At 42.9% G+C, this 25,138-nt stretch overlaps 2 protein-coding genes and 1 pseudogene across 4 annotated transcripts in view; 2 read left to right on the forward strand and 1 right to left on the reverse strand.

The window, feature by feature from the left end:
• MARVELD2 (MARVEL domain containing 2) lies at positions 1-16,482 on the forward strand. 2 transcript variants are annotated; one of them, XM_084880916.1, is made up of 7 exons: positions 1-240; positions 3,478-4,623; positions 6,793-6,828; positions 10,934-11,082; positions 11,333-11,504; positions 12,679-12,729; positions 13,533-16,482. In XM_084880916.1, the coding sequence occupies exons 2-7, from the start codon at positions 3,493-3,495 to the stop codon at positions 13,653-13,655; spliced, it is 1,662 nt and encodes a 553-aa protein (XP_084737042.1). In that variant the 5' UTR covers positions 1-240; positions 3,478-3,492; the 3' UTR covers positions 13,656-16,482. The 2 variants fall into 2 exon arrangements, with proteins under 2 accessions (XP_084737042.1, XP_084737043.1); XM_084880917.1 differs by lacking the exon at positions 1-240 and adding an exon at positions 258-384.
• Positions 14,662-15,161, reverse strand: LOC311621134 (ferritin light chain-like; annotated as a pseudogene). The gene has a single exon. The product of its transcript is annotated as a ferritin light chain-like (transcript).
• Positions 16,483-24,821: 8,339 nt separating the features above from the next.
• Positions 24,822-25,138, forward strand: part of OCLN (occludin) — a 64,838-nt gene continuing 64,521 nt past the window's right edge. The window contains exon 1 of the mRNA XM_084880922.1: positions 24,822-24,988. The gene's annotated coding sequence lies outside the window, so the exon portion shown is untranslated. The remainder of the gene's footprint in view (positions 24,989-25,138) is intronic.

Below are 25,138 nucleotides of genomic sequence, written 5' to 3' on the forward strand. Positions count from 1 at the left end.
TGTTAAAAATAGGGAAGACCGTGGCTGCCTTGCCATGAGCACTCTCCGGAGGGCTTGGTCACACCTTCACTACCAGCCTGGGGCCTTTTCTTTGCTTGGAGGTCCGGACGGGCACCTCCAGGCGAGAGCTCCTAGCGGGAGCCCGACAAAGCCGGGCGGGGCTCCGCTGGGCCCGGCCCCGCCCCGAGAGCCGGACCGGTTTCGGTGCGGCGGCGGAGCGGCTCTTCCGGCGGCCGGCAGGTGAGGGGGGCGGGGGTGGGAGCGCGGGGGGCGGGCCGGGCGCCCGGCAGGTGCGGATGGAGTGAGCGGGGGTCCTCGGTCCCTCGGAGCTTCCCGGGCCGCGGCCCCGCCTTCACCTGCGGCCGAGCGCGGACGGACCCGGCGGTAAGAGGCCGCGGGGCGCGGGTCCGAGGGCCCGACCGGCCGGTCCCGTCGGGCACGCAGGTGCGCGGCGGGCGCTTCCGGGCGCGGACCCCGCTCCTGGGAGTCGGCGCGGCGGAGCCGGCTGAGTTCTGGTCACTCTGGGGTGGGATCTCCACGGCGGAGGGACACCTCCACCCCGAGCGCCGGGACGGAGCCCCCGGCGGCGGGCAGAGGCCGGGCGAGGCGGCGGCGGGCCGGCGCCGGCGGCGAACGCGGGAGACAGCGGAGCGGAGAGGGTGGCGGCCGGGCACGCACTCAGAGAATTAAAACCCCGGGGCCTGTCCCAGCCCCTGGGAGCCCCACGCCCTAAATCTGCCCCCTGCGTGGGCCCAGCAAAACCTTAAAGCCCGCCCAAGCTGTGGTTTGCGTGTGTAAAGGTGTGTAAAGCTCGATTCCTGGGACATTTTGCCGGAGGGTGGGATGGGGGAGGGATATTGTTCCCCCCCACGGTCATGGCTTTCCCAGAGGGGAGTCCCCAGGGAACGCAGGCAGGGCCCCAACCAAAGACCCACCCGCCTCAGGGCACCGATCTGTGTGGGCACCCTGGACCCAGACAGCCGAGACGCGCTCAGAGACAGCTGAGCATCCCCTCTGGCATAAAATATACAGCTGAGCACTCCCTTTTGACATAAAATATTTTGCTATTACACAGTTCTTCAGGTCAGGTTTATACCTTTTTTTGCTTTTTATTTAAACGTTGATAAGGTGGTCTAATTCAAATAAGCCACCTTTCCCTGGTGAAGATAAATCCACTACTTTTTTTGTTTACAGCGAGTTTAAATTAAGCAACGGAATCAATCCTTTAAATGCAAAGACAGTATAGCTATTGAGGGGTATTGTGTAAAACTGGCTAAAATGATTGCGCTTTTGCGTCTACTCTTAGGAAAATGTATTTCAAAACTGTAGGAGTGCTTTGCGTTTCTAGAATTGAAGCGTAGGTAAAGATAAAAAATAAAGGGGCAACAAATAATTTTTATCCCTTCTAAGAGTGCCTGCTTTGCATTGGGCACCATGCTAGGGCCGGCATAGTTAATTCTTTAACATTGGAGTGTCCCTTTAGAAGACCCCAGCTTAGACTTCTTTATCGCCACCCACTTCTTGGGTGCTTCTGTCTCGTCTGTGGCAGTACGTGCCCTTCTGTACATGGACTGCATACTTGACATCTCCCGCTGGATTTCAAACTTTGAGGCTGCTTCTCTCCAAGGCTAACCTGGAAGGATGGAGAAATGTTGCTTCAAAGTAAGGTGCTCCCAGAGGGAATAGGTAGGGGATATAGATGAAACACGATTGGTCATAAATTGCTAATCATTGAAGATGGTTGATGGGTGCATTGGAGTTCATCATACTCTTCCTTCCATTTTTATTGTTAGAAAATTTACATTTAAAAAGTTTAATTAGATAGTTTAACTTCCAGTATCTAGAATTTGACCTCTTCTTGCTATCTCCGTTGTTACCACCATGGCCTGCTGGATTGTTTCTGGGGCCTCCTAGCTCATCTCCGTCTTCACCCTTGTCTTCCTGGCCTCCATGCCTTAATAGTTCCACACGCCAGGCTCTCTCACAAGACATTTGCAGTAGCTGTCCCTCCACCTGAGATGCTTTCCCTGGAATACCTGCCTCGCTTCCTCCTTTCTCTCCTTTTCTGTATTCAATACCTTGTTTCCTAGGAAGACTTTCCTGGTCATTCTATTTAAATTGTAACTCCCTGCTCATAGTGCACACCTGATTCCCTTCCTTAACCTTTGTTCCTGAGCATTCCATCTATTTCACTTCCCTTGTCTGCTATCACCTGTCACACCAGAAGGCAAAGGTGTCAGTTGGCTTCCTTCACTGACACACGTTCAGCATGGCACACAGCACCGACACCCCTAGTACACAGCAGGTGTTCAGTAAATATTTGTGGAATGATCAATCTCCATTTTACAAAGTAAAATAAAGCAAGCCTTTGCAATGTCTGAATTGTTCGATATTATAAGGTGGATTAGCCTTTTAAGTTTTGATGCCCCACTCACACACACACACACACACACACACACAAAATAAATTTAAAAAAGTAAAAACAAAAAATAAATCTTGATGCTACTTCCATAGTACCAAGTACAATGTCATGTGCCCAGTGAGTCTCCAAGTCAATATACATGTAAGCAATTTGAGGGAGAAATTCATGTGCAATAAACATAGTTACATTAGTAAATGCCTTCATTCTTTTTGTATTTGTGTCCATGAAGGAAATTAACAGGTTTAGTAAAATGTGCCTTATTTTTTGGGTGGATTGAATACCCTTTAAGGTAGCTTCTGAGTCTCTCCATGGCGATAGCACTGGCATTTAGATAATTGTTCTGAAAAGGGTGATATACATGGTCATTGCTGCTGCCCTGTGTTTTGCTTTTGAGGAATCTATACTTTTGGTGATATTTTTTTCTCTGAGAAATCAGTTTTTAAAATCTAGTGTCAAGTATTAATATTTCAGAGTGGCAGAAGCAATGCCACTAAACTGGCTTTCCTGAGTTAAGAAGGAAAGGGGCTCTTCATTCTGTGTTTAACAGACTGCTTCTCGGGACCATTCTTCTAAAGCAGATTTGAGTTAATGAAAATGAAGAGTATGTACTGATGGCGCTGACATACAGTGAGAAGGTGGAGAATTTTTTGTTCGCTCAAACTATTAAATATTTAGATTTAGGTGTTTGAGGAGACGACTCTACTTGGAAAGTGGTAGCATCCTGTCTTGTTAAAATTTAATCCTCTATCTTTGTTTATTTAGATTTTGTTGTTTACAGAGCTCATACATAAGTTAGACTTACAAATGTTTTAATTCAGCGCTAAGATTTAAGTTTTTGATTGCCCTTAAAATTGTATAGAATGTTCCCGGCTAACATAATTGTCATATATGCTTAAACTATACATATTTATGTTATCTTATATATCATATAATAGACATGATCCTATGGGCTCCCTAAATGTGATCATTGGCTATTAAGTAAATAAAATCAGCATTGAAATAATAAAAACAATTTAAAAATTTAAGCATAAAGTGATATCTGATCTTGGCCACAGGTGTAGAAACCACAAATGTCTTCAAAGGATGGGAGATATCGGGATCGAGACAGGCACTACAACGAGGTCCGGAGGGACCTGGCCCAGGAAGACGGCACCACAAGGACCCTCCAGACTCTTCGTGACAGCGAGCTGGCGGTGAGCGCCGATCCCCTGCCTCCGCCCCCTCTCCCGTTACAGCCTCCGTTCGGCCCTGACTTCTACTCCAGTGACACCGAGGAGCCGGCCGTGGCGCCGGACCTCAAGCCCGTCCGGCGCTTCGTCCCCGAGTCCTGGAAGAGCTTCTTCCGGGGGAAGAAGAAGGACCCAGAATGGGATAAGCCGGGCTCCGACATCAGGTACATCTCCGACGGCGTGGCGTGTTCGCCTCCCGCCTCTCCGGGGAGGCCGAACCACCACTCCCCCCCGAACTCCTACAGGGACCCTTTCGGAGGCTCCGGGGGGACCTATAGCTCCCGGAAGGAGGCCGAGGCCATGCTGCCCCGGGAGCCCTGCGGGTCGCTGGCGCGCACCTACAGCGAGCAGGTGGAGGCCTACCGCCTGCGCTACTCCTACATGAAGTCCTGGCCCGGCCTGCTGCGCATCCTGGGGGTGGCCGAGCTGCTGCTGGGCGCCGGCGTCTTCGCCTGCGTCACCGCCTACATCCACAAGGACAGCGAGTGGTACAACATGTTCGGCTACTCCCCGCCCGCGGCCCTGGGCGGCCTGGGCGGCCTGGGCAGCGCCTACGGGGGCTACTCCTACAGCGGCCCCAAGACGCCCTTCATCCTCGTGGTCGCCGGCTTGGCGTGGGTCACCACCATCATCCTCCTGGTGCTCGGCATGTCCATGTACTACCGGACCATCCTTCTGGACTCCAACTGGTGGCCCCTCACCGAATTCGGAATCAACATCGCCCTGTTCGTTCTGTACATGGCTGCGGCCATCGTCTACGTGAATGACATCAACCGGGGGGGCCTCTGCTACTACCCGGTGTTCAACTCCCCGATGAACGCCATGTTCTGCCGGGTGGAAGGAGGGCAGACGGCGGCGATGGTCTTCCTGTTTGTCACCATGATTGTCTATCTCATCAGTGCGTTGGTGTGCCTCAAGCTGTGGAGGCATGAGGCGGCTCGGAGACACAGGGAATACATGGAACAGCAGGAGGTAAGGAATGTCACAGTCTTTCACCTTTTCTTTTTTTTCTTTTATTTACTCCCTTGTTAAATATGTATAGTTCTCAAAACAAGGATTTTATAGAAGGCCTGAAGTTCAGAAGCTCCGTATCTGACATGGTGGGCTGGAATGGCCCACCCTGCAGTGGCACTGTGGTGTGGCATTGCAAGCAGACACCTGGTGTGTAACACAATACAGAGTTTGTTGGCGGCATTAGTTTGTCTCTCTGATGCTTAAGGGGAAACATAGCTTCTGAATCCCTGCAAAGAATAACAAGATGCTCAGGAAGTAAAATGTCTCATTATTAAAGTAAGTTAGAGGACAGTCTTGATTCTTCAGTATGGTAAGACAATGAAAAAGCTATAATCTTTCAGTTAGAGGAGCCAGGTGCTCATTTAAATCTGTTATCGTGAGCCCCAGTTTCTTCCAGTGAGTTAAAGTCAAGTAAGAGTACGGTGCATAACAACATGCTCAGGAAATAAAATGTCTCGTTATTAAAGTAAGTTAGAGAACACTCTGGAAACTTACCCAGGCGTTTTGACGTTTCATCCTTACTTTAAGGAGATGAGTGTTCCAAAATTAGAGTGGGATCCATGTGCTTTATTTCATTTCTAGGATTTAACTAGTTAAATACACGAAAGAGAAGGAGGAGGAGGAGAATTAATAATACCTAGACTCTATATCTAGAGAATTAATAATATCTAGACTCTCTAGGTCCTAGAGAATAAGATTGTATCAAAGCCTTACTTAAAATAATTTTATTTGAACATTTGAACGGTAGCAAAAATGTTAAGAGTATGTTGTACTAGCTTCATTTATACCCTGAAATAAGCTAATGTTTTGCTTTAATCTTTTTTGTTTTATTTTTGTCTTCTAAGGAGTGGTGTGTAGTAGAATTTCCTATAACACTGAAAATGTCATATTACTTTAACTTTTTTCTTTATTTCAAGTTAACTATATTTGCATCTTTTCCTGATTTTTCTAAAGATCACCTAGATACTGTATAATTGCACATAGTATAAAGGGATGGGCAACAGTAGGTTTACAGTTGTAATACAAATAAATAATACAATAATTAATAAGTAATAATAAAAGGATATACTGTTTCAAGTACTCACAACTGTACACTTACTTTTGCCCACTCCTGTATATTGTGCAAAACTATAGATAAAATGAAATCTTGTCATTATTTACTGGATGAACTATTTGTTTGCTGGTTGACTTATATAGTTTCCTTTTATTCTTTTGCATGAATCTTATGCATAACAACTACAAAAAAAACTTAACTAAGTTTATATCAAGAACCTTCTTCTTTAGTTTTAATTGGTAAAATTTTTATTTGGGAAAAATATAACCAGTACCTTATGTAATATGGAGAAGAACCTCAGCCTGTTTCAATGTGATCCACACTCTTTTGTCACAAAATATACTAATCTTACTAGAACTTGACCTAGATTTAAGTTTTTTTCCAAAAGCTTATTTGGGCATTGTTAAGCATATTTCTTAAATTTACATCTGTGTATACAAAGTAAAGAACTTGTATACAAAGTAAAGAATTTCGATCAGTTTAAAATCTAGGTAGTGAAACATACATACATCCTCATAATTTTAGGTAAATTTAATAACAACCGAGTTCTTAATATCATTTCAAAATTCTACATTCATAGCATCTGTAATTATCAACATAATTCTTTCTTTTTCTGATAAAAACTTGTTCCTATCAGACTTTTCATAATGGCTGGAGGGACTTGAATCACCTCTGATGTCGCTGTAACTTCCTAAAAGGTGGAAGATGAAATGGCCTGTGGCTTTTTTCTGTTAATTTTATAATGTAACTGTGTCAAACTCTTTAATTGTGCAAGGTAATGGGAAGCAAGAATAAAGACAATCTCTAGGTGATTCAAAGCAACTTACCTAAGAGACTGCCATCTCCGTATTTCCAATTCTCTTTGTTCCTGATTGACAAGGAATTACCATTACCCCATCTCCTCTGGTTCTCCACTGGCCCATCAACATGTGGCCAAAAGTAAGAGGAGCTTAGGAAAAGTAGAGAATCGAGCTTTGTAAAATTAAGATTGGGCTATAAATGCAAATGGATGAAAGTATTTGCAAAGTAATTTTACATGCCTTTAAAAATCATGTTAACTTTTTTTATTCCAGATAAGTGAGCCATCATTTCCATCAAAAAGAAAAATGGTAAGAAAACAGTTCACATTATATTTTGTCACTATATTTTGTTAAGTACTTTTCTCTCTTGTCTGTAAATCTGCAGAGTAGATCCTCTTTCTGTGAAGGTATATCTATTACACTGAGTTCATAAGAGGACATCCAGGTTTTTTCTACTACGTGAAGGACCAAGTTAGAGAAAGCTAGTAATAGCTTCTTTTTGTTAGATGAATAATTATGCAAGTGAACTCTTGGTTCTTGTATTTTTAAGTTTTAATCTTTTAAAATAAAATTCTCCCAAGCTTTCTGCAGTCTTTTTAAAGTTCTTTCAGAAGCCAAATTTTATAGAATCAAGAAAGAAATTTCTATTCCACCATTTACTAACTGGGTGGTGGTAAGCAAGTATTGAACTTTCTAATGCTTTAGTTTCTTCATCTGTAAAATTGGAATAATAGTAATTTCTACCTTGCATGATTGCTGAATTAATTAAATGAGATGCTATTATTATAATTATTTACATATATGTAATAATTTAATATAATTTATTTTATTTTTTAAATATATTTTTATTGATTTCAGAGAGGAAGGGAGAGGGAAAGAGAGATAGAAAATCAATGATGAGAAAGAACCATTGATTGGCTGCCTCCCATAAGTCCCACACTGGGGCTCAGCCCACAACCTCAGCATGTGCCCTTGACCGGAATGGAATCTGGGACCTTTCAGTCCATAGGCTGACGCTCTATCCTCTGAGCCAAACCAGCAAGGGCAATAATTTAAAATATTTTAATCGTGATTTTACCTCATTGAAAAGTTCTATTTTAAGATATTGGGTATTATTTCTAAGCAACAAACTGAGAATCCAATTCATTGATTTGTTTCTTTCTTTGAAAAAGAAGTGTATTCACTTGGTCCAAAACTCAAAGGAAGCTCTAAATTCAAAAGTCTTCTCTCCTCTATTCGGCTTTCCAGTTCTCCTGCTTGGAGACATTAGTGTCCTGTGTTTCCTTTCAGAAACGTGTTATGTGTATATTGGCTCTCCTCCCCCTTTTACACAAACAGTCGCATACAGTCTACACTGTTATGTTCCTAACTTTTCCCACTTAACAATACATTTATTTTTTATTTGTTGATTTTTAAAGAGAGAGAATATGTGAGAGAGAAAGAGAAGCACTGGATTTGTTTTCCACTTAGTTATGTATTTATTGGGTGCTTCTTGTATGTGCCCTGACTGGGGAATCAAACCTGCAACGTTGGCGTATCGGGATGATGCTCTAACCAACTGAGCTTGCCTGCCAGGACAAACAATACATTTCTAAGCTGTTTCCTTATTCGTACATACAGAACTTCTCCATTCTCTTTTTATAGTGCAGTAAGATGCAGAGGAAATAAACTTTGGGATCAGGCAAATCTGAATTGGAATACAAGATCAGCTACTTAATAGCTCTGTGACCCTGGGGGAATTACTTACCATCTCTGAACTTCTGTTTTCTGTCACTTGTTTGTAACTATCTACTAGGCTATTCCTTCTTTGGTATTTTTTTTTTTTCTTAGAGATTTTTAAATTATTACTAGTGATTTTTAGAGACAGAAGGGACATGGAGAGAGAGAGAAAAACATCAATGTGAGAGTGAAACATTCATTCGCTGCCTCTTGCACAGAGGATTGAACCCACAACCAGGGCATGTGCTCTGATCAGAGATTGAATGGGAAAACTTTGGGTGCAAGAAAGGATGCCCAACCAACTGAGTCACATCAGCCAGAGCCATTTTTGGTGTTTTAACAGCCACAATTTATAAAGAGCAAATAAGATCATTTAAAAAAAAAAAATAGACATTCAGTAAGATCAAATAGAGACAGAAACAAATTCTAATAAATGCCTAAGTACTGAGCAGATTTCTTTCCTAAGATAGAAAAGCCAAAATCTGGGTTGGAATTGGGGGCCTATGCATCATTACATTATACTCTCAGAGGGAGAGAAAGTGGGAATTGGGCAGAGGGACACTGAAACACTTACCTAGCTCGCCCTATTTCCAACCTAACAGAATATTCACTCAGCCCCCCCTTTTTTTCTTTTTTTCATTCAGTCCATTTTTAATTTGAGAGGCTTAGTAATTATATCCAAAGCATTACTTGCCCTGTTGCTTAATTACCTTCTCTTGGCTCACAGTAAAGCTTTTCTGAAATTTGCTGACAAAACTAGTTTTTGTTAGAAGCAAAGAAAGGCCCTACATGGGGGCTTGTGTTTGTCATCAGAACGCTGCTTGAGCGCGGTCTGGCCGGGCTGGAGCCAGGGCATCCTTCCCGTGAAAGCTTAAAGTGGTTTGATTCTGTCTCAGGTCCAGTTCCAGGCCTTTTCCAAAAAAAAAACCTTTTTCTGAACTGATGATCAGTTCACGCTAAAAGCGTGAAGGAAACGTTATGAGCATAAAAACAAAAACACACTGAAGCAGATGGAATGGTCTCTGTGGAAGTGTTCTGGTTTCTTAAAACTCCTTCTTTATGTTAAAAAGTAACTCTTGGAAATAGGGAAAGACACGTAAGGAAAACGAGCAGTTCCTGCTTGAAGAAACTTCACCCAGGAAAAAGCCAACCCTCCCATGGACTGTCCTGCCGCTGTGAGGGCCTGCTCGGAGGCGGGCTGGCTCCCTTTCGTTCTCCTTTCCATAACCCTCCCTGCTGAGCAGCCTCGGAGTCTGATCCTCTCATCAGCCGTGCGGTTTGGTGAGATAGGAGCTGGTGGTTTTTAGAAGGAGCTAATGTTAGACCAAACCTCAAAGGCAGCCTTAGCGATAGGAAATCAAGAAACAAAGGATTTTAAAAGCTGCCTGGCATGGTTTTAAAACCTCATTTTACATTTGTTTTCAGTGAAGTCGGGGCCTCCCAGGCTACTCTCCGTTTAGTTTAACAAGCATGGGCCAGGGGTCCGTGGGGCCAGAGGAGGGGAGCGGACCCCTCTGGGGAGGCATCAGTGTGCCCAGCTCAAGTTCATTCCTCCAGCAGGACGGCATGCCCGCCCCGCCCTGCTCAGACTCCTTCCTGGCGTGCCACCAGCACCTCAGGGAACGTAGCGATTGAACAATATACAGCTACGTAGACCAGTTTCCTTGTATTACGCCTTCAAAGTTATCAATGAGCCAAAACGTTCTGGGTTTTCATTGTGGCCTTTGCACGTCATAGCCGTGGGACCTTGGAGAACCTCCGAAACCTCTCTGAACAGGGCTCCTTTACATGTGACATGGAAACCCCTTTCCTGGCATCCACCAACCGTACCAGCTGGCGTGGTGGTCTGGGCACTGCGTAGTGGAGTCCTGAACTCTCTCTTCTCAGCCCCAAAGCTGCACACCGTCTTAGCCGGCCTGGTCTAGGGCAGGCTCGCCCGGCCTTCCACTCCCACTGCCCTTCTTCCGGCTCTTTTAGCTCGTGAGGCTTGTCCCCTGGACTTCCTCCCTGGGCCGCTTCCATCTTATGTTCTTTTCCTGTCTTCGGAAAGTACCATTTTTTATTCAAAAGGCCTCTAGCGCTCTCCAGTGTAGAAACAAGGGTGCCTTAAACCACCTCCTCCAGGGTCCTCACAGCCTCCAGGGAATCGCAGGTCAGGGACACGTGGGCAAGTCCAAGGCATCCACCACCTCCCCTCTGGATTCGTTGCTTTCCTTTCAGATAATGAAAACAATGCAACGTGCATCCCTCTCTGACCTGCTCAGTGGCTGCTTGTAATTCATTCATCTCAGGTTCCGGTGTCATTCTCTCTTATTCCATGTAACTAGACTTGTTCCATTTTTGGTCCCTGAATTTCCCATTTTGGACTACATTTTTTATTCTCTTACAATTAGTTAGGGGTATAAATCCTAAATAAATGAAGTACTTAAGTCACCCACTCCCACCATGTCATCGTCCATTTTGGACGTGCATGTGATTGAGGTTGGAGGGTGTTATACCTCGTGTGTGCTCTCCCACGTCTCCATGGGCCTGTTACAGAAACAGAACAACTTTGTGACTGTAACACAGTAATTCTAAAGTGACACGGTAATTGTTGTTCCTGCTTTTATTCTTCTTGCCCCTTCATTTTCTTCTAAGAATAAAATCCTTCTATCTCTGTTTATAAACAAATCTTCTTTTTCTCCCTAAACGATAGTGTGAAATGGCCGTCGGCAGTGACAGACAGAGAGACCAAGAAGTTCATTTCAAAGAATTGAGACCAACAAATATGAAACCTGAAATACTGAGTGGACACATCCCCTCGGGCCACATTCCCAAACCTATCATGTTGCCTGACTATGTGGCGTGAGTATCAACATAAATCCTCCTTCGAGGTAGAAACTGAGAGTTTCCATTTGGGCTTTTCATTTTTCTTTTCGTCTCCAAGTTAATCCTCTCTGCTTACAATCACTTCTGTTTGAGCAGTTGTTTGTTACCTCTGAGGTAGCATATTGAGTTGGAGGTACACAGTTTGGTCAGTGAGGAATAAGCTAAACTGATTTCGAGTTCAGCTTGTTGTAGTGAACAAGTTATAACTCTGGTTAATTCCTCCCAGGAAATATCCTGTGATTCGGACGGATGATGAACGAGAGCGCTATAAAGCAGTGTTCCAAGACCAGTTTTCAGAGTACAAGGAGCTCTCTGCAGAAGTCCAGGCCGTCCTGAGGAAGTTCGACGAGCTGGACGCAGTGATGAGCAGACTGCCGTTCCATTCGGGAAGCCAGCAGGTCAGTGTCTGCGGCTGCCTGGGACACTGAGTGACAAGAGGATATTCTGACCTTTTTTTGAAATACAGAGAAGTCATAACCACACGCGTCTGCTGTGTGTGTCTAGGGAAGTAAGTCCCTTGAGGTCGTCAAGGTGACTAGTCAAGATTACAATTCAAATTACATAATGTCTTCGGCCTTACATTATTAGACAGGGATTTTATTTTCTTACTTAAGTAAAGTACAAATTGCACATTTTTTTTTAAAATACATTTTATTGATTTTACACAGAGAAGACTTGAGAGGGACAGAGAGTTAGAAATGTCAATGAGAGAGAAACATCAACCAGCTGCCTCTTGCACACCCCCTACCGGAGATGAAATTGCACATTTTTATATAAAACTTAAAGTTAGAAGGAACATTATATTAGCTGTTTTCTTTCCTTTTTTTTTTTTTTTTTTAATATATTTTATTGATTTTGTACAGAGAGGAAGGGAGAGAGATAGTTAGAAACATCGATGAGAGAGAGTCATCGATCAGCCGCCTCCGGCACATCCCCTACTGGGGATATGCCCTCAACCAAGGTACATGCCCTTGACCGGAATCGAACCCGGGACCCCTCAGTCCCCAAGTCGACGCTCTATCCATTGAGCCAAACCGGTTTCGGCATATTAGCTGTTTTCAAAAGTTGAATAATCTGAACCTCTCGATCACAATATGTGATAACACGAAAAAGAGCTTTCCAACGAGGCTGAAAATGATGCTGAGTAATAGCGAGTGTGATCACTCTGTGCCAAGCGCTTTACAGGGGTCATTTCACATAAGTGAAGCTTCTCACCGTCCTGTGAGGTACGTACGTATGGTGATTGTTTCCATTTTGCCAGTAAGAAAACTGAGTCTTCGCAGGGTCACGATCTGGCTCAGGGCACACCGCTGGCAGGCAGTGCCGCTGGGACTCGCTTCTGGCTTCATGCCCGCGGGGCCTTTCCCCTGTTCACGCCTCAGCCCCGTGCCTGCACATAGTAATCCTCACACATCCGGTGGATTGCATTTGTGTGTATGAATACAGTGATTGCAGTCTTAGGTAAAAATTGTTTTCTGTTCTAATTCCCTGTGTACTTTGAGACACATTCTTGAGATAGGTTGTGAGTAAATGCAAGTGTTTTAATTCAAGTATCCAATATGCCATTTCTAGGAGCATGAGAGAATTTCAAGAATCCATGAAGAATTTAAGAAAAAAAAGAAGGTTAGTAAAATTATTTTGTTCAAAGTATATTCTTATCCAGGTACAATGGAGACAACGGGAAGATTTTAGATTCTTTTAGCTTTAAAAGCATTCTTTCTTTATTTATTTATTTAGAGCGAGAAAAAGGGAAAAAGAGAGAGAAACATCAATGGGTTGCCTCCTTACCCATCCCAACAGGGGATTGAACTTGCAATCAGGGTATGTGCACTGACTGGGCAATTGAATTGTCAGCCTTTCGGTGCACAAGACAATGCTCAACCAACTGAGCCACACTAGCCAGGGCTTTTTTTCTGTGTTTCTTAAGATTCTACTTGTTCAGGGACCAGAGGTGCCTGCTGGACACCTTTGTTCTGTTCTGATGGCATCTGTCGTGTCCTGATTTCGCCACCCAGGGAAAGGAGCACTGACACACAATTGTCACCCACATTTCCTTCCGAAGGTTATGTTACGTTACACGTTTCTAACTCCATCCTTCACTTGTTTGCACAAATCCGTAGAGGCCAAAGAGAGCTTTCATTAAACATTTCTATAGTTGTTGTTTACTTTGAATGTATTTTAAACTACTAAAGTTATAGGTAGTTCAGCTCTTTGGATTTCTCAACTTTGCTGTGAACCTAAAACTATTCTAAAAAATACAGTTTATTAGAAACCTGTGGAGAGCTTAGCTGGTTTTCTTATTAAGCAGATTTTGAAATCTGCTGCAGGAAAATCTGTTAAGAAGGGAGATTTTCTGGGTGATTATGTATGTTTCTGAGTTCTTTGCTGGTAGCACAGTCTGACATACAACTATGTTTCTTTTCCAGGATCCTACGTTTCTGGAAAAAAAGGAGCGCTGTGACTATCTAAAGAATAAACTTTCTCACATAAAGCAAAGAATTCAAGAATATGATAAAGTAATGAATTGGGATGTACAAGGTTATTCTTAAACCTTATTTGAAACCACTTTTTTTAAATACCAAACTTAATATTTATTTACTATCTTTTTTTATATTGGTCTCTGTGATATTCGAGAAGCAAGTGCTTCCTGAATCAGGTTTCGGTTGGTTTAGCCAGCCTGCAATGTTAGAACAGTATGGTTTCACATCAGACATTTCAGAAAAACCTCAACTTCACTAAGAATGGAAGACATACTGAATTCATCCGTGCACAATTTATGTTTCTCTCTGTTGAAATTGAAAGTGACTTAGAGCTCCCGTCCTGGGGTGTGAGAGCAGACGAGCACCAGCTCTGGTGCTGAGAAAGTCTCGATTCTGGTGCTGTAGGGGGATCAGGTTTTCCTTTTTCACTCAGGCCGGCTCCCAAGGTTTTCTAGGACAAATTTGTCATCCTAGCCAAACGTGTCATTTTTTTCCCCTGAAGAGGGTTTGAATTCAAGATCAACATTTTCAAGCCTGACGATCTTGGGCAAGTTGTGTAATCTCTATATGCCTATTTCCCCGCCTGTAAAATGGGGCTAAAATAGTACCCACCTCATAGGGTTGTTATGAGGATCAAATGCGTAGAATAGAGCCTGGCACATTCTAAGAACTACATTAGTGGCATCTATAGAAATGCTTGTGAAATTAATAAACTCCCTAGAAAACGTCTCTGGAAAGGTCCTTAATGAGCAAGCCCTGCCAGCTAACCACAAGGCCGTGTGACTCCTGACCTTCTGTGTTGTGTTGTTAATAACTAACCACACGTAACCTTAAGTCAGTGCTTTCATTGTGGTTCTGTGCCCAGTGGGTCTAACACAGCCTTCCCATCTGTTTTGTTTTGTTTGTTTGTTTTGCTGCAAAAAGCTTGATTGTTTCATTTGGTCCAGCGCATAGGAGAGGGCTCCAGGGTGGCTAAAAGAATGGCTAGTAGTTTGGGAAAGAGGCTCGGGTAAAAGCCAGAGACACCGGGGCGATGCAGAGGGGCCTCTGAAAGACCTCTGCACTCCACCGGCTCCTAGTTGTGCTTGAGGGTGAGTCTTTCGAAGAGATGCTCCCAGCCTGCGGAGGTGAGCCAGGTGTCGCCCATCTTCTTGATCAGTTTCACCTCTTCACCCAGGAAGTGGTTCTGCAGGAAGTCACAGAGCTGAGGGTCTGCACAGGTAGAACCCAGGGCCTGCAGCTCCAAAAGGGCCTGGTTCAGTCTCTTCTCCAAGGCCAGGGTGGCTGCCATGCCTCCTGAGTTTTGCCCCAGACATCTTGGGAAGCTTTCTGCATGTCCTGGAAGACAATGCTGCGGCCAGGCTTGTTTTGCAGCGTTAAGAAATGCTTAGCGCCCTCACACTTCTTCTCCGCCAACTCACGGAAGTGGCCCACACCCTCCAGAGCCACATCGTCGTGGTTGGAATAGAAGCCCAGAGAGAGGTAGGTGTAGGAGGGCCACAGAGGCAGGTTGGCCAGGCGATAGATCGCAGCCTCCACGTTGGTGGAATAATTCTGACGAATTTGGGAGCTCATGGTTGTTCGGCAATAAGTGAAGGTAGAAAAAAGAAACCGGTGTGGTGCTTGGTCCCGGAGGTGGTTCTGAAGGTGGTGACTGGATGAGACGCAGGAGAGTGGTTGGAGGCTCCAAGAAGGGATGTCCCTGGATCAGTTCCAGGGACAGAACATTGCTGAAACAAGGGACAGATCCGGGAGCTCCAAGTGCACTGCCCAGCCTTCCCATCTTTAATCAGCCTCACCGTGCACACATCTCCACAGCCCAGCTGTTCCTGGGCACATCCCACCTCACAGGACCATGTGAATGTTGTTTTGACATTTTCTCTACTGTTTGGACGTTTATCCTCAGGCCCCATGACGCTACATTTACTTGGAATCCCCCTTTTCATTTATTGGGATGCTTTATCTTCCCAAGAACTATCTTGGCTTTGGGGATTTACTAGTATTCATGAGAAATGTTTAATTTTTATTAGTATGAATAATGAACTGCCTTAAAACATTTTTGGAAAATCCTTGTTATTGGATCCTATTCAGCAGCACTTATATTGTAATTTCCCAGGTATAGAAATACAATTTCTGCTCAGTATCGCTGCCATTCAAATAATTGGTGTCCAAAGAATTTTCTAAAGTGAAACTGCAGAAAAACATGGGAAAGCAGAGGGTTAAAAGTGTTGGTTACTGAATGAACCTCCTAGGTTTTCTTTGTCAATGAAATCTTATTTGTTATTTTAATACCATGGTGCTCAGACTATTCTTAGGGCCCTAAGAGTTTTAAGAGGTAACATGTAGCCCTGACTGGCGTGGCTCAGTGGATAGAGCATTGACCCGTGGACTGAAGGGTCTCAGGATCGATTCCAGTCAAGGGCATGTACCTTGGTTGCAGGCACATCTCCAGTAGGGGGTGTGCAGGAGGCAGTTGATCAATGTTTCTCTCTCATTGATGTTTCTAACTCTCTATCCCTCTCCCTTCCTCTCTGAAAAAAGTTAATAAAATATTTTTTTAAAAAAAGAGGTGACACGTAGAGAAGCGTGATCCCCCTCTGGAAGCACAGCCTCCCTCCCCACTAGAACAGCATCCCTTTCTATTTTATGTGTTGGGGCCCCATGCTCACATTTCACTGAAGAGCACCAATGCTTTAAAAAAATAATAATACGTTTTGGTAGACTGTAAAAAGTTAGGTTAATATTGAAATGAAGAAATGAAGTGTTTAGGGAATTTAACTTTGTGAAACTTTATTTTACTACTATTGTAAAATGTTAATTTTTGAAAAGCGGAATTGTAACACTGATTTTTTAAATATTTTATATCAGTACCTGACATTAAAATTTGTTACCTGTTGTTTTGCTTCTCTAACATTCTTGTGTTGACTGGGCATGTTCTTGAAAATATTTTTCATGATCATCAAGTACACTGGGAAATCATGGAAAACCTGTAGGTCATGATATTCAGGTGGCTGTTTACTCCTCTCCCATTACCTGTAACAATTCAAAGTCAAGGCCACTGTGTTGATTTCCACAGGCTCCCACAGCAAAGCACCACAAGGTGCGTGGCTTAAATCAACAGAAGTTTATTGCCTCTCAGTTTTGCAACCTAGAAGTCTGAAATTCGTATGTCAGCAGCACCAAGCTCCCTCTGAAACATGTGAGGAATCATTCCTGGCTTCTGGTGTTTCCTGTCAATCTCTGGCATCCCGGGGCTTGAATGCGTATCACCCAGATCCTGCCTTCACACAGCTGTCTTCCTGTGAGGACACCAGTACTATTGGATTAGTGACTCACCCTCAGTAGGATGACCTCATCTTAGCTAATTACACCTGCAAAGTCTTTGTTTCCAAATGACATCACATTCTGAGGTACCAGAGGTGAGGACTGCAACAATCTTTTGGGGGTCGAAACCACAATTCAACCCATAACATCCACCTCTGGCAAGGTGTGAAGATTTGGAAGCACAGATAATTCCCTGTACAATTTTTTTTCTCTGCCTGACTTTGACATACATTCTAACCTCAAGGTTAATATGAGAATATGTCGGTGTGTCTAAAACTGGGAAAGAGGAAAGTGTATGTTCTTTACTTATTCATTTGCCAGTTGTGTGCCAAATGTTTTCACTGAGCCGTTGTTGTAGCATTGAAGATACAGTAGTCAGTAGTCAGATAGAGACCTTGGATTACGGTCTAACAGGAGATCTGAATGAGAAGACAAGAGGTTAGTGATGTAGTATACATTTTGATGTGCATTTCTGGAAGTGATTTGTGTAATAAACCTGATAGGAGATGCACCAGTGGTCAGATACATGATACAGGCAAAGTCAGTAATTTTTTTCTGACTCATCTATTTAAAAAACGATTGGAAAGCTTTTTAAAGGAGAAAAAACACACACACACACACACACACAAAAAAAAAAACACAAGTGAGTTATAAAAGCTTAGAAAAATAAAAGTCCAACCACTATCAGTTCCACTCCCTGGCGATATATACTGTTGGGAGCATATCCTTCTAGTCTTTTTGTTTGTTTTGTATTGTTAATCCTCACTCAAGGATATTTTTCCAGTACATTCCCTTGATTGAAATTGAACCTGGGACCCTAAAACTGCTGGCCAAGGCTCTGTCCACTGAGCCAAACCAGCTAGGGCTCTTTCTAGTCTTTATGATACATATAATCATTTTAAAATTACCCACTTTAATACTTTAGATGTATTTTAAAGAGTGTCTGAGAGACTGCACCAAGCCTGTGACAGAGCAACTCCTGTAAAATCTCTATGGAAACAGTCAAAGGTAGGCAGGATGGGTCAGCCCAGCAGAAGGAGAATGGGCTTTTGAGCTCACAACCAACACATCTCTTCCTGTATGATTCTGACAAATGAACCTCTTCAAGCATCTGCTTCCTTATCTGGGGATGATGATACTGCCTGATGAAAGTGTTGTGAAAATTAAATGCAATAATGTACAGGAAATACCAATTGCTCAATATTTGGATATTCAAATATACTTTCATTGAGTTCAATAATGAGTTGACTAGTTTAAAGGTAGAATATAAAAATAACTAATAACAATGACAAAAGGCTTTTTCAGAAAGTATGTAGGTAATGAATTTATTGTAGAAAATTTAGAAAATAAAGATAAGCTTATACTCTTCCAAATACACACAAAATTGCTCATAATCCTACTCCCCTCACAGGTAGTCACTATTAATATTTTGAAACATATCCTTCCATTCTCGTCTTAATTATATACAGCGTGTGGCAGAAGTAGGTTTACAGTTGTCAGTATGCGAAACAGTTTATTCTTATATTATTTTTATATTGAGATATGTGTATTTTCATGTGTACATTTTCAAATTCCAAGTTTTAAATTTAGCATGACCAGAAAACAAATCATCCTTGACAATTTCCCGAGTATTCTGAGTTAAGACTTGCATTTGTGTCATCATCAGCGAAGCTCTGTAATTCTGCAGAGTCCCTGGGAGCATGTTCACTCGCCCAGTCCCGGGTAATGATGGACCAGTAGTAAGTAAATGGCATTAGGGACCATCCTCTCAGATTTCAGTAAGTTTTTGCCCTGGAGGGTCTTGCCTCGATGGTAATGGCTGTTGACAGATCAGGATAGTGGGTGACTGTGGCAATTTCTTAAGACAATGAACTTCGCCACATTGATTGAGAAGTTATTCATGAGAGGGAGTCAATCTGTAGCACTGAGCTCTTGTATTATTTACTTTCCCATATTCATGACTGTAAGCCTACTTTTTCCCCACCCTGTATTTACACAAGCATCTATTATAATAAAATTGTAATATGCTAATTAGACCGGACTTCCTCCTGGATGGAACTTCCAGCTGTGAGGGAAGCCTGGGTCCGGGGTGCCAGAGGGAAGCTAGTGCTGGCAGCTGGGGGAAGGAAGGCCTACTTTTTGCACAGATTTTGTACATTGGGCCTCTATTATTAAATAAAGAACAATTATAGGTATTAATAAAATAGTTTAAAATTATCATATGCTGTGTTTTGTGTTTTAATTAAATAATAAGACTAGATTGTGTGATTTTCCTGAATTTAGAGTTTGTTTTCTACTTATTTCAATTTAATGCAATTTAGTTATATTATTGTTTTAAAGTTACTGATGTTCATATTGTATGGTGGAAAAAGGAATGGGAGTTAGGTCTGGGGTCAAGCTGTGTGGCCTCACTAAACTCCCCTGAGCAATGGGAGCAGATGAGATAAACGTATCTGAAATCATATTGTCAACCATAAAACTCTTAAATCCTTACATTTAGTTCCACATCCTTTGTTCTGATGTTAAAGTACAGTTCATTATTAATAACTCGAGCTGTTAATGAGTGTTTATTATATAATCAGGCTTCTTTTGGGGGGGTCTGTATATTCTGACACAGTTTATTGGCTACACACTGGCATTGAAATAGTCAAATTCCATTTCCATTTCCATTTGAACTGATTGATTTGTTGATTCGCAAGGCCCCATGCTAATGTGAAAGGAGGAAGGAGAAGAGAAGGCTTGGGAATGGGCAGCACTTTCTAATTAGCAGGGGCATGGATCTGACACCTTACTTTCTTCTTTATAAAGAGCGGGGAAGGTCCCCAGATACAAGGAGCTTATCATGCATTCTCCCTGCAGGTATGTAGTCAAAGACTTAATTCTGTTTGCCCTGTAAAGTAATTTGTTTAATGGGTAACCCTACCATTTACTTGCTTTGGAGGAACTAAAGTTATTGCAAGATGTTAGATCCGTAACAGACAATTAACAAGACAGTAAGATTTGTAAGTAATATACAAGATTGCTTTTTTTTACACACACAAAAAATACTTTTGTGTTACCATCTTACATAATAAAAGGCTAATATGCAAATGACCGAATGGTGGAATGGCTGGCCACTATGATGTGTGCTGACCACCAGGGGGCAAACAATGCAGGAGCTCACTGGCTGGTGAGCATAGCCGCAGTGGTGGGAGCCTCTCCCGCCTCCACGGCAACGCTAAGCCTTCAGTCAGACATCCCCCCAGGGCTCCTGGACTGTGAGAGGGCACAGGCCAGGCTGAGGGACTCACACTCCCCCCCCCCCCCCCCCCAGTGCACGAATTCCGTGCACTGGGCCCTCTAGTTAAAACAATATTTGTAATCATCATTTTGTAGGGAATTTTGCTAGGAGGATTTAGCAGTCAGGATTCTTCGTTATAAGTCACAGAAACCTAAGCTGTGTGATTAAGAATAAGAAGAATTTATTGCCATCTACTACCTAGCTTATGGAATTGCTGGGAGGACGGGAGAACTGGGCTGGAGGCTTGGCAGCAGGGACAATGTCCAGAATCACACCTGCAATCCCAGCTGGTGAGGAGAGCGCTCCCGCTGCCTTCGGCACCAAATACTCCACCTGCCCTCCCATCCTATGATGCCAGCGCCCTCCTGACTCAGACTGAGATGACTCAGTGGGAAGTGGACTGCTGGAACCCAGGTCACTTCCCAGATTCATCGCTTGGGGAGTTCCCAAAGGTATGAAGGGATCTGGATGCTGACAGCCAGAAAGAAAACAAATAACCACCTACAGAACAGTAGTTGTCCTAATTGTGAATGTAGTCAAGAGTTTTTCTTATTCAGTTATGAATAGGCCAGATATACAAATGGCAGCCAAGGACAGAATATCCTTTACCTTAATGCTTCCAGGACTAAGACAACAGGCAGGAAGGGTCTCCACTAACATCCAAGACATAGGAAATGTGTTCCTGGTCCCCATGGTTAAGATTCAGAAAACACCACCCAAAAGCAATGCAGTACAATAATTTCCTGGTCTTTCCAGATTAGGTCAGATCCTCCTATCACATGCTTGTATACATCTGCATCCCTTATTGAAATGAGTACAAATGTTACCATTTGTAAAGGACCGTTCTAGCAGTTTTGCTCATAATAGCCCCAAATTGGCGATAAACCAGATGTCCTTCAACAAAATAGTAGAAATGAGAAGTAAACTGTGGTTAAGTCATAAATACTACAGGTCAGGGGGCGGGGCAGGGAAGAGAACTACTGTTAATACAAAACATAACACAGTGCTGAACAAAAGCCGGATGCAAGTATATACTGCATAATTCCACTTATTTAAAGCCCCAAAGCAAAATTAAGTGATGGTGATCTAAGAATAGTGGTTATTTTGGGAGAGCCAATTATTAACAGGGAAGAGGTATGAGTAGTCTTCTGGGGTATGAAAACGTTTTATTTACTGCGCTGGATAGTAGTTATATGAGTATATACATATTGAAATATTTCACCCTACCCTTTAAATTAGCTCACTTTATTTTTATTATTATAATTATTATTTTTGTTCACTTTATGCACTTAAATATGTCTGTTCTGTATCAATTAAAAAGTTGTTTTATGCCCTAGCTGGTTTGGCTCAGTGGATAGAGCATTGGCCTGCGGACTTAAGCGTCCCAGGTTTGATTCCAGTCAAGGACACATGCCCAGGTTTCGGGCTTGATCCCCAGTAGGGGGCATGCAGGAGACAGCCAATCAATGATTCTCATCATTGATGTTTCTGTCTCTCTCTTCCTCTTCCTTCCTCTCTGAAATAATAATTTATTTTTTTTACGTTGTTTTAAAAAACTAGTCTGTGGTGAAAGAATTCTGAGATGGTTTTTGGCTAGGAAGGGGCATGAAGGAGCCTCTGGGTGCTTTACCTTGATCTGGTGGATTACCCGGGTATTCATCAAGCCGAACACTTAAAATTAGTGCCTTTTTCTGTACATATGTAATATCTCAATTTTTTTCACAGTATTTCTTATTTATTAAGAGAAACTATTCATATATATATATATATATATATATATTTAAATCATTTACATTTCAAGGTCACCTTGCACTCTGACAGATGCCAGCCTTCCTCATCTCCTGGAAATTTTTCATGGAATCATATTTCTGTGGAAATCTACAGGTGCCTTCTTTCTTGGTTCAGCCACAGCAAACAGAAAGCTGCGACCCCCAGGGATACAACCATGGCTCCAACAAAATGAAATGGCAGACGCTTGGTCAGAAAGACACCAATCAGAAGTTTTGTCAAAGCACTGGAAGACATGGTAGCTATATTCTCAATGCCAGCGTCCTTCCTAGTGGAGAAATGGACGACGCTCCTGTAATACCTCAATTTTTAACAATCATATGTATGTTTTAAGAAAAGTTATGTTTACAATTTAAAACAATGTAAATTTTTTTATTAATTTTAAAATATATTTTATTGATTTTTTACAGAGAGGAAGGGAGAGAGAGATAGAGAGCTAGAAACGTTGATGAGAGAGAAACATCGACCAGCTGCCTCTTGCATACCCCCTACCGGGGATGTGCCCACAACCAATGTACATGCCCTTGACCGGAATCGAACCTGGGACCTTTCAGTCCGCAGACCGAGGCTCTTCCACTGAGGCAAACCGGTTTCGGCTAAAACAGTGTAAATTTAGAAACACAATCCTTTCAGAAATTAAGAACTGCCTACTGTGCTAGTGGTCTTTGGAAAACATTTACAAAATTATGGCTAAGACAAGAGTCTTCCAACTGTTGGTTTAATGACTCATATTTGAAAACCAAGATTGTGTGTTTGTGACTTTGAACCAAACTCCCCAGCTAAGATGGCAGCTTATAACCATTTTCTTCCCCTTTCTTTCTATGAGCAGTCCCCAAACAGAACATCTACAAAAGAACGAACCTGAAGATTGTTTATTTCTGTTCAAATGCTTTTATCCTAATGCTGTATTCATGCCTATGAAGTCTCTTTCCTACCCTATGGTTGGTGCAGGAAAGGGTGTGTGATAGGTGAGGAAAATGCTGTTACTAATGTGTGAAAAACAGCAGCCCTGACCTATTTAAATCTTGTGTGTGACCAGGAAGCCTGCCAGCAGTTGTTAATAGTCAAGGGTATTCTGGGGATTGTTATTGCTGAAGGGCAAACCCAAGTTAAACCATGGGACAAAGCTATGCAGAACTACCCTAACGAGTATTTGGAAGGTGCCTGCCATGTGATTCAGCCACCCAGAGGCAACAGGGGGGTGGAAATGGTCTGCTGCTTTTCATGGAATCAGTGGTGTTATCCAGGGTTTTCTTAGAAACCCTTGGGATTAAAATCAGAATATGGAGAGATTACATACAGCAAGAATGTTATTGTAGGTGTCTGATGTCAACATGCGTATGTCAATAATTCCTCCTGAGTCACTTTTATAGTATCACTGTTTCCCTCCAGGTTGCTCCTTGATTTTCTTCTATTCTCATGATGAGAACTTGGTGCTGAATGACTGGACTACAGTAATCCTCTTCATCTTTGTGACATTCAAGTCCTCAGCAGCTCACATCCAGGCTGGAATGGCCACCTACCTGGTCTTCCCATCTCTATTTTGTGATGTAAGTTGAACACACATGAGCCTCTCCCATGTGCAAGGCAGACTCTTTTGCTTATCTTACTCATGAGACCTAGCCATGCTTTTCTTTCATGGCAGTCACTGGTGTGCCATATGCCCTGAACTTGGTGAGAAGCTGGGGAGGAGAGTGGTTAGGTGCTGGTTCTGGAACCAGACTGCCTGGACCCAAATCCTGACCATGCCACTTACTAGCTGTGTAAGCTTAGATAAGTTACTTCACCTATTTGTGCCTTAGGTTCCTTATTAGATAATGGGAATAATAATATCATCCCCTTGTAAGGTTTTTGTAAAGATTGAGCTAGCAGGGGTCCTCAAACTTTTTAAAGTGGGGGCCAGATCACGGTCCCTCAGAGAGCTGGAGGGCCGGACTATATGAACTACTAATCCCTACTGTAACACCTTGGCTGCGCTCACTGCCCAAAAAACCTGGCGGGCAGGATCAGACTCCCCTGGGAGCTGAATGTGGCCCGCGGGCTGTAGTTTGAAGACCCCTGAGCTAGAGCATGTAAAACACTTAGAACTGTGTCTTAGCCCACAGTATCATAGCAAACATTCACAAATTATTCATGAAATGTGCTTTTATTTTATGTTGTATTTACATCAATGAATTATTTTTGCTTGTGCTAGGGTGGGAGGCTGAAGGATATGGACAGGTGAGGAAAATACTGTTTGTTAGTAATGTGGGAAAAACACCAGCCCCCCTACTTTGGGGTGTAGTCATAGAATGCTACAGAGCAATAAGAATAAACCACTCTTACCTGAAAAATGTGACAGAATATTAAATAAAAGCCAGACAAAGGTAGATACTAGACAACCCCATTTATCTAAAGCTCCACAAACAGGCAAAACAAAGCAATGGTGATGTGTCAGAAAAGGATTCTTATTTTTTCCTTTTCTCTGAAGCCCACAGCCTTTAAGTGGTTGACCAGGTTATCAGAAATACCCGGGATGCTATTTTTTCCTTTTTATTGGATTTATTGTGGTGACACTGGGCAACAAAATGATATAGGTTTCAGGTGCACAATTCCACAACACATCATCTGTACACTGCATTGTGTGCTCAAGTCAAGTCTCCGGTGTATACCATTCATCCCTCCTATGTCCTCTTCCATGACCCCCACTGCTCCTTCCCACAGCAATCACCACACTGTTGTCCATGCCCATGAGTTTGATGCTGCTATTAATTTAAATTCTTAATTCCCTCCCTGGGATTTTTTTTTTGGTGCCAGTTTGGAGTGGGGGCCAGGAGTTTGTAGTATGTCTAGCCTATGCAATACCCAAGGAAGAAATCCAGAAAACAAATATTCTAATCTCCTTCTTCTCCTCCTCTTCCCATATCCTGCTGGTACCTCCCATTGTCTGAACCCAACAGAAGGCAGAGACAAGGAGCCTGTTGATGTAGCCTACCCAGGTCAGCTTCCTGGGTCAGAGTGGAGAAGTGAGGTGAGTAGATGGGGAGGAATCCCAACCAACATCAACTCTATGATTCGAATGCTATTCTTATCCCATTTTACAATTGAGGAAGCTGGGGCCCAGAGGTAGATCCTCAAGATTCCTACACAAGCAATGCTCACTTCTACCTACAGGGTATTA

Source organism: Pipistrellus hanaki (assembly GCF_964339955.1).
Source record: "Pipistrellus hanaki genome assembly, chromosome: 4".
In the NCBI taxonomy this organism is placed as follows: domain Eukaryota; kingdom Metazoa; phylum Chordata; class Mammalia; order Chiroptera; family Vespertilionidae; genus Pipistrellus; species Pipistrellus hanaki.

What these genes read in the sequence shown, in the direction of transcription:
- MARVELD2 (XM_084880916.1), top strand. Translation starts at nt 3,493, where the DNA reads ATGTCTTCAAAGGATGGGAGATATCGGGATCGAGACAGGCACTACAAC. An exon ending in TCCATTCGGGAAGCCAGCAG is followed by an intron (nt 11,505 to 12,678) that starts GTCAGTGTCTGC and finishes TGCCATTTCTAG; the next exon opens with GAGCATGAGAGAATTTCAAG. An exon ending in AATTTAAGAAAAAAAAGAAG is followed by an intron (nt 12,730 to 13,532) that starts GTTAGTAAAATT and finishes TTTCTTTTCCAG; the next exon opens with GATCCTACGTTTCTGGAAAA.